This window comes from Carex rostrata, chromosome 29, assembly GCF_964058835.1.
Source record: "Carex rostrata chromosome 29, lpCarRost1.2, whole genome shotgun sequence".
Classification (NCBI taxonomy): domain Eukaryota; kingdom Viridiplantae; phylum Streptophyta; class Magnoliopsida; order Poales; family Cyperaceae; genus Carex; species Carex rostrata.
The window spans coordinates 5532270-5542490 of NC_135946.1; the positions used below are offsets into that span (position 1 = coordinate 5532270).

The 10221-nt window shown below is 32.9% G+C and overlaps 1 protein-coding gene across 1 annotated transcript; it reads left to right on the forward strand.

Annotated features, from left to right (window-relative positions):
• The first annotated feature begins 5982 nt into the window (after nt 1-5982).
• Nucleotides 5983-7710, forward strand: LOC144546266 (AAA-ATPase At3g28510-like). Its single transcript, XM_078294812.1, has 2 exons — nt 5983-6459; nt 6728-7710. Exons 1-2 carry the CDS (start codon nt 6044-6046, stop codon nt 7707-7709), a joined length of 1398 nt encoding a protein of 465 aa, XP_078150938.1. The 5' UTR covers nt 5983-6043; the 3' UTR covers nt 7710.
• Nucleotides 7711-10221: the final 2511 nt, after the last annotated feature.

The following is a 10221-nucleotide window of genomic DNA, read 5'->3' on the forward strand; positions in this document are numbered from 1 at the left end:
GTTGTATATTTTATTTTGTCACAAATCTCAAAGCGGACCATCCTATATTTCAAGTTTCAAACAGATTCTGAATGATTTCAGCTCATCATAACAGCTATGGGTATATATATTATACGAATATCGATATATATTAATTAATAGAAATAACAAACTAATTAACAATTAATATATCAATCCACAATTATTTTGATTATATCATCAATATTAACATGTTTATTACAAGCTAGATCAACTATTTTTTTTTACCTTGACAATTCGTTTCCTTTTGAAAAAGAGAGTGTAGGGAAATATTAATTTGAGCTATGATGCATATATTTAAAAATTTATTCATAACATCTTTAAGTCGATCTAAAGTGTATATATAAGCTACTCGATCTTAATTACTGCTACAAGGAGTCGTCCAATAAAGTAAACATGTTCAATATTCGTTCTAAATTGTTGAAATTTGCTCTCAAAACATCTTCCCATTACATTTAATTCTTCTACAGCAAGCGTACGTACGTCATGCTCTGCACAAGCAGGAGATTTACCTGTCCGTTTTCGTTTTGCTTGAAAAGGTTTTGAGGGCAAAAAAGGTTGAAAGGCACTAAGTGTTTATTTAGTGCATGATTTCGCCAAAGAAGAAATTGAATATAGACACTAATTAACTATATCACCAATGGGTTTTCAAGCCCAAGCCCAAGACACATTCGATTGTTCATGAGAGAACCAAGGGATTCAGTAACAAGTATGGCCAAGTTAATTAATATTCATGTTTTGATTAATTATGATAAACCTAATTAAAACCAGACAACTTAGCATGACACGGTATTGAGGTTAGTATGTTTTATGTTTTATTTATTATATTCATTGCATATTTATATATAAAACATTTTAGATGATACACAATTAAAAATGCTTTTTGCATGCATGCTATTATGTAGCTAGTAGGTAGGAAACAACTTGCTTGGTATAATACGTGCTGAATATTTTGATCCATGTACTTTTGTTTTTATTGTATCGTCTCAAATGTTCTTATTGGGCCGTTAGATTCCAAATGCACAAACTAGGCTTATAGTTACCGAGGCAACATTTAATTTCTTTTTTCATTATTGTGAATGCAATTGTAGAATTTACTACCATGGACAAATAAGAACATAGTACTCTGACTCTTACAATAAATTATTTACTAACTGCTAATCAATTGTATAAATTATTTGATGACATGAATGCATAAAAAAAAAATATCATTCCTAATTAACTAGTGATCTCCATTATTTAAAATATCATTCCAAATTAAGTAGTAATCCACTTTGAAAATTGCTAATCCAACTGTGGCTTCTGATTTTACTGTTTTGTTAAGCCACCGTTGGATCAGCGATTTTCAAAGTGACTTAATAAATAGTAAAAACATTCATAGAAATGTAAAATTTGGTCTCCAAGCACATATTAATACGGAGAACAAGATGAACAGTTCGGATCGGCTATTTGGATTTTGAAATTTGAAATTTGGACCGGTAGCACTTCGGCCGAAGTGCTACCGAAAGCATATTAGTCACACTCTATATATATATATATATATATGGTTTTCAATACAAATATGTCCTTCTTACATTAGTATATTTTCAGAATTTATATATTAGTATTTTTTCAGAATTTTTGAAAATCATCCCTTTGCTGAATTTTTCATTATTGTTTAGTTTAATCAAAAATTCTGAAAAAAATAGTAAAAAATTTCCAAAAAATGTAAAATTTGGTTTCCAAGCACATTTTAATATGAAGAACAAGTTGGAGGTTCGAATCCACTATTTGAACTTTGAAAATGAAGATATAAGAAGAGGGTGCACGTTTGAAGCACAAAAGAGGGTGCATTTTAACCCTCCTCTATATATATATATATATATATGATTAAACCGTTGTTTTCACATCTTTGTATCTTTCTCCGCCAAATCATCCACAGAAATTAAAAAGTGAAGAAGGTTAGATATCTGATTATTTCCTTTCATTCGTAAATACTTTGGTTGTTCAATTATGCATTTCCTTATTGTTCAATTAATTACATAAACTGGTTTGATTATTTTTTTATATATACTTAGCGATTCGCTTCCTCTATTTTGTACTATTTTCATGATATTTATACTATACTGATTTATTTAATAAGAATTTTGAGAGTTATATAAGTTGTAACAATTATTTATTTATTAGGAAGTATTATATATTTATTTATTAGCAAGGATGACATGGTTGCAAGTTGTTGTTCAGTGTCGTCAAGTGTTGTGATAGAATTCATCCTGGCGTTCCATGCTTCACGCTCTTTGTCGAGCCTATCATTTTGTTGTCTTAGTTCCATATTGACTTGCTCTATAAATGCAATGAAATTGTCCATCTTTTTCTCTATCCGATCAATTTGAGTTGGACCTTGGTTTTGTCGGTTTTGGTATGGGTTTTGATAATATTGGTCATAAGCATTTGGATGGTTTCTCCAATCAAAATTTTAGGTGTTTGAAAAAGAATTATTTTGGTATTGGGGGTTATGCCATTGGTAGGTTTCATAGTCGTAGAATTGTGCCATTGTCCTTCTATCTCGTCGGAATAAGATCTCACACAAGAAAAAATAAATCGTGAGAATCAACTAATCACAAAAAAATACATAAAATAAAAATGAAGAAAACTAAAAATCTGAAATAAATTTCTAAAGCAAAAACTTAGTATTTAACTTATACTCCCCGGCAACGGTGCCAAAAACTTGATACGTCCAAAGGGTATGGTAAAAAACTTTATCTTCAAACACACTTTCGACTTAGATTGCAAATATACAATCCTACCGTGTAGTATATTATCGGGTATCGAACCATAAGGAGTATGTTTAATACTATGCTTAAACTTTAAATAATAAATTTCAGAAAAGGAAGAAAGTAAAGTGCAATAAAGTAAATGGGGGGGGGGGGTGTATTCTAACGATTCCTAAAGTTGGGTTCAATACCCAAAAGAAAGGAGTTTGAAACAATAATTGTAAATAAAAGTAAAAGAAATGAATTGATTTGCTTTCAAGATTTAGAGATCTAGGGGTCTTTGATCTACAATCCCTTACTAACTCTATTTATTCGGTATTTGTTTGAATTCATGTATGATTTGACGAGGTTTCTAACCTAATATGTTATTAAGGGTCACTTTCATAAATTAATAACGTGCCTAGGTAATTCGGACTTCTCGATTAGGTCCTTCGCCCTAGCTACCAAGACCCATTGAGCTCTTGTTAGTCTCTCCTCTCCTCAAATAGGGTTTAGCTTCACGGTTAGGTCCTTCACCAAGTTCCTAACCTTAATTTCTATAGTTTCGGCTTAGATTAAATTGGTTACAATCTTAATCTAATCCTAGGGTATTTGCATTCATAATTTGGTACTATTCTATTGATCACAGTCAATTTTGGTTCTTTCGAATCCAAAACGGGATACTACAATTCAAGTATTAATTATGTAATTAACACAAATGATTAAATCACATAAATTAACAATCAAATTCCATAAAACAATCATAATAAAAACAAATAACTGAATAAAATAGAATTAAACAAGTTCATGCATTGACCAAAACCCCTGGAGAGAGAACTACTATCTCTTAGAGAGATCCATTACAAAAAGTTGGCAAAGTAAGAAGAAATGAAATAAAAGAAGTGATTACACCCTTTAACAAATCAAAAACCTCTATCTTGCTGAATCTTGCTCAGGAAACCCTTATTCTCATTGCTTGAAAGTTTTCCTTACTTCAGAATTTATCGCTAAATATTGTGTGTGTGTAGAGAGAGAATGAGATAATGATGTGTCGTGTTTGGGAATGAACCCCCTCTTTTATAGCCAAAGGCTATGCCCAATTAAGAGGCTAGGAAGTGGAGTTAGTGGGTGCTATATTTGGACTGTTTCCCAGGATTGCCTTGTCCACATTTGGCTGTAAAAACGTATCATTGGTGCGCCAAAAATAGAAACCGTGTAATTTTGGCTATCTGCGAGTTTAATGCGTGCGACTGACTCGCAATTTCCTTTTTTAGTTTCTTCCTAGCTTTCCAAAAAGTGGTCGTACGCCCAAAACAAAGTTACGAGTCAAAAGTTATGGCTATTTTAAGTTTAGGCTCCAGTTATGTGTTCTGCTACAGTGCGGCCAGGCCACTCGCACTGGGCTCGGGTTTTTGATGTGCGTCCAGATTTCATCCGCATCGATATCCGTGCGTCCGCACGGATTTTGATGAATAGCTTATTATACCTTTTTAAAATTGGCGCGCGTCCATAAATCCATCTAAGTACTTAATGCGGCTGTATCGCAAACCGTGCATCCGCACTGAGCATTTTTCTTCGGTTTTCTTCATTTTCGGTTTTCTTCATTTTTCTTCATTTTCTGCAAATTAAAACCAAACAAACGCAGTAACTTGATTCTAGGTATATTCTATTCACTTTATATTCAAAATACAAGATATTTGGTGTTATTTCGTGATAAAAATCAGATCGAATATGTATATAATTTAGGCTTATCACTATCTTCATATCACATCAATTAAGAATGACCAGAAGATTATAATTGAAAACATGCAAGCAATGTCATCTGAATTATATAGTACTTATATAAGTATAATAGAATCAAATATGATTGCTAACCCGAAGTTAGCTGTTTATAAACCATTTGTTTTATATTTGGATAACTCAATTGATAAAATAGAGTTGGACAAAAACTAGAGCATTCAAGGGTCATGCTCAATTTGTAATGTGATAATTTCTGGTATGATAAGTTAATTATGAAAAAATTGTTATTTTTTACCAGGTTATACTTTGCTATACTATTTTTTAGTCAACCGTTTACGATAAATGTATTGAAAATTATTCCTATTTTAGCGTATGAAGTCCTATATAAGTGGAGAGAATGGTCAAGTAGCCTTGTATTGGTCATACATCGAGTTAATTTGTGAAGAAAGGTGATTCAATCCGATTCTTGTCTGCAAATTAATTACCATTAGATTTCACAGGTGAGTTCTTCAAAAACTTTTATTGTTTTGGCATTTAATTACCATCTGATTCCTGTCTTCTCCACTTGAAACATGTTATTTGTAATTAAATTAACAGGTATTTGTAAGTCCGAGTTTTCTCATTAATATTTTTTATCTACATAAATAGTACTTGTTTATATTTTGTTGCCAGGAAATTCAACTTCAATTCTTAAAAACAGATAAAATAGGAAACATAACAAATATAAATTTATGTATACTTGTACAAAGAAGAAAATAAAATAGTAGAAATTTATGTCTTTTAAGGCTCTGATCGGAACAAAAAAGTATAAAATTTCAATTAATCAGATGAATATTTGTATATTCGAGTTTTAAGATTAGTCTTTCTATGAGTATCATAAATTCAATTTGATTAACTTTTTTTGTCTAGCTTTTAAGTCTGAGCCCTTGAGTATAATTTTGTAAAATTTTTTTGAAGTACTTAAAAATTATATAGTTCCTCTATATTTATATTCATTTTTGTTGTTGTTACAATAAAGAACAAATGATTCTAAAATTAGAAGGAAATTTCGAAAAAAAAAGTAAGATATTAAAATAGACATATCAGATATATATTTCAATTTATAATCGGGTAGTAACTTTTCTTATTAGAACATGATTTAATTAGATTTTAAAAAATAAGTATTTGAGAAAAGCAAAAAATAACTGAAGTTGCGCTCTGAAAATAGCAGCCCCTCTGATTAGGTATTTTTAAATTAGGTAACCTTGCTCTGAAAATAGCGTTTAGCTTAATAGCCCCTTTAATTAGCACCAATTAGCAATTAGTTAAAAATTTCTCTGACGAATTGAGGTGCATTTTATCTCTGAGTCCTGCACCAGTTTTTCTGCTTTTATTATTCCTGAGGAATAACAGGATCCGTCAAATCACCCAAACCGCCACAAAATGATTATCTAAGCAATAACACTGGTAAAGGCATACAAATTTTCATTCATTTTCATATCCTTGTGTGTGTTTCTAGCTTATTAACAGTACTGGTCAAGAGAAAAATCTAGAGAGAAGAAAAATAAGAGAAAATGGTAGCAATACCAAGTTGGGCTGGTGCCGGCTCGGCAATGGCAAGCTTCCTCTTCGTATGGGCCATAGTTCGCAACCACATTCCGAAAGAACTTCATTTCTTCATCTCTACTACTTTCAGAAAGGCGTTTTCTTTTCTCAACCCTTTCAATCATATCAAATTGCATGAATACGATGGCAAGCACATGAGGAAAGACGAGCTGTACTCCGCTGCTGAGGCATACCTCAGCTCTGCGTGCCTTGAGCATGCCCGGAGACTAAAGGCTGAGCTCAGAAGGAAAAACGACCGGCCATTCATCACCATTGATGAATACGAGGAGGTGACCGACACCTTTTGTGGTGTGACAGTGTGGTGGCATGCCTCAAAGCAGCTTCCCATATCAACAACAACAGTTAGCAACATGGAAGAACGAAGGTGTTGAAAATTTACATAACATTCCAAAATGACTCTCTCTATATTTTTCTTATTAATATATTTTACACTGGTATACAATTGCAAATCGTAAGTTTAATTTTCCATAATATTCCAAGTTAATTTGTAAATGTACGTACTTGCCAAACGCTTCAAGCTATTTTTTTCTAGATGCAGGTAGCAAACACTGTTTTGTTTTATTAATTAGTAAGACATTACTGGAGCATAATTTTGTCTATTCCTAAATAATTTTTAAAATATTAATTAATAGGTTCTACCGACTCAGCTTCCACAAGCGCCACCGCAACTTGATAGAGAATGATTATCTGGAGCATGTCCTTACCAAAGGCCGTGCCATTATTGCACGCAATCGGCAACGAAGGCTTTTCACAAACATTGGAGGTGTGAGCCGCAGCATGGTATGGAGTCATGTAGATTTCGAGCATCCCGCTACCTTTGACTCACTCGCCATGGAACCCGAAAGGAAGAAAGCGATCATGGATGATCTTGTGATCTTTCGTGAGGGGAAGGAGTACTACAAGCTTGTTGGCAAAGCGTGGAAGCGTGGTTATCTCCTGTATGGCCCACCCGGGACCGGCAAATCTACCATGATAGCAGCAATAGCCAACTTCTTAGAGTATGATGTGTATGACCTTGAGCTGACAGCAATCAAGAACAACACAGAGCTGAGGCAGATTTTTCTAGCAACAACCGCCAAGTCCATCATTGTCATTGAGGACATTGACTGCTCTCTCGATCTCACCGGTGAACGCAAGGACAAGAAAAAGAAGAAGTACAAGGATGAAACTGAGGCGCCACCATCAAAAGCTATCGAAGAAGTTGACAAAACCAACAAAGTGACACTTTCTGGGCTTCTTAACTTTATCGACGGGCTATGGTCGGCATGCGGAGGTGAGAGAATTATTATCTTCACAACAAACCACATAGAAAAGCTCGACCCAGCACTGATCAGAAGAGGCAGGATGGACATGCACATCGAGATGTCATACTGCACCTTTGATGCATTCAAGGTGTTGGCGAAGAACTATCTCGGGATCGAGAATCACCCTTTGTTCGATTCAATCAAGGACCTTCTTCTTGATGTGAAGGTGTCGCCTGCAGATTTAGCGGAAGTCTTGCTAAAAAATTCTGGAATAAAAGATGTGGATGTGTACCTACAAAATTTGATTAAGAATTTAAACAAATCGAAGGAAGAGGCAAAGAAAAATGCTAAAGACATGGTGGCCAATTAAAGGACAAATTCAAAGAAGCAGCTTTATTTTTTTTTTTTTATAAAAAACAATAATATTTCTCATAATTTAATAATTGAATGAATCATTTATATTATTCAAATGATCATTTAAGTAGTGCTCATAATTTGCATATTTGTCATATGGATTTACATAATTAAATTGTCTCATCAACATTTATATAATTTTAGTAACTCTTTTATTTGACAATTTTGACAATTCATTTAACTTAATTAAACCCAAGTTGCACAACTGGCTTATGTAACATAATTATATGAATTGTATATAGTCATGTATGGTTTTCCTAAATTGCTAATGTTAGCCGCTTATACTTCTAATTAACAATATGACACATTTGAGTATTATTTAAGATAACAGAAGGTGAAGATCAGTGATGCAATCATGTGGGTGTTTATCGAAATTGAGATCGCTTTTAAATTGAGATCACTTTTAAATAATGTATATGCTCTTTTATTTGGTTCCTTCCAGTGGCTTCTAAAGAAGAAAGTGATTATTCTTAAAATTAAACATATGCAAATAGGTTTCTTATTAATTTTAATTTTTCTGCAAATTAACATGAAACAATTTTGAGGTTATATATATAGAAACAATTTAGATAATTCACAATTAAAAATGATTTTTGCATGCTATATATATATTAAGTAGTAGGTAGGAAACACCTTGCAGTACATGCAGTATGCCATAATTTATTCAGTTTTATCATATTTTTTTGGTGCACAGTACATGCATCTGATGGACCAGATTTTATCAATAGTTGTGCTGAATTGTTGAATTTTGTTAAATTAATGTTTCATTCCAAACATCTTACCCTTGCAATTGTAGAACGTCATCCGCTTTCGCCAATAAAGAAATGCATTCATTGTCTATGCATCAATGGAGCAAAGCAAGGCCCAATTAAGCCCAAGCCAAGCCACATTCAACCGTTGATGAGAACAAAGTTCAATAAAGCAAGTCAGAAATGAGTCGGAAATTAGGCTAATTTTGATATATATATAGATTCTAGTGACATCATCTTTCTTAATCAATGATTACATTTAAGATCATATATTAGAAACAACATTCTACATATATCTTTAGTGAAGTATTTGGACGAAATACTGAAGAATTAATGCCATAATTTTAGACCTGACACTTGGGATCATTATTTTAATTAAAAAAACCTCCAAGTCCTATATAATTAACTAAGAGAATATATCTATAAGATATTATGAAAATATCCTTTCACAATTAAGTAAAAAAAATAAAACTTAAAATTACAAAAAAGGGAATTTCCATTTCGTCTTTAAACAAATTGGAAAATTATTCCATTGAAGTGCTTCACAATAGCTAGCTACTTGTCATAATTAGATCTAGTAAGGAACCACTAGTTCTTCCCGACTTTTCCATCAAAAGAAGACAAATTATTTGATTAGATGATTCAGATTCAATCTGAATTTAATTAGATCAATCAATCACAACTGTTGCAGAATAAGGACACTCAACATGCATAATATATAAGAGGATATATATATATATGAGTAAAGCTAGCGTGTGACATGCTCACCAAGAAAGTTTGGTGAGTATAACTCCAAAAGTATATCGGTATATATATATATATATATATGTTAACTACTCTACTTGTATAAGCATACAAGCATATGAGGGTATAAATAACTTTTACAATATCAAATTAATTAACTTGTTGGCCGAGATACGTACATTATACTAAAAAAATTCTCTTGTCAGTTAATGCAGAAGATGCGGACTGGGGCAGCGGAAATTTTCTCAATTCCAAAGTACCTTTTGCTCACCCAAAGTTATCTTCTGTACTATCTGCCACCACCCAAAGTTTGGCATACAAATCAGGCCAAGCTCAAGTGTTTGGTGAAAAATAAATGTATAATTTGGTGAGAAATTCAAGAGCAGGTACAATTATTATATAATTTTTTTAACCTGAATTTTATTTTATTCTTTTTTTTTTTTCAAAACAAAACATAAAAATAGAGGTGTATATATTCTTAAAAATAATTTTGAATTCCCGATCAAGTAAGCAGGCAAGTGTTCGCTCCTTATTCCATCCAGCTCCGTCACTGTATAGAACCGTTTTACATTCAACAAGAGCAGCAGGATTATAATTAGCATTCACACAAATTGCTTGCCCCCCCCCCCCCCCCCCCCCCCCCCCCCCCTCCCCCCTCCCTCTCCCTTTTCCGGATCCCCTAAAGTAACCCAATCTTTGAGTTTTGGATCGGGACTGTCCGATTCAAATTTTTCGCTTGAGATTGCATCGAGATTTGAATTCATATATCGGGATCTGTGCGCTCGACTTTGGATAGATTATCACGGATTCGAATCGGACAGTCCAAATTTAAAATCCAATATTTGATTTACTTCACTGGATCTGAACCCCCCCTCCTCCCCCCAAATAAATAAATAACATGAGTAAAGTTAACCCATTAAATATAATTATTTTTAATTATTTGTTGAATGCAAAAAATTCACGACCATAAAGTAT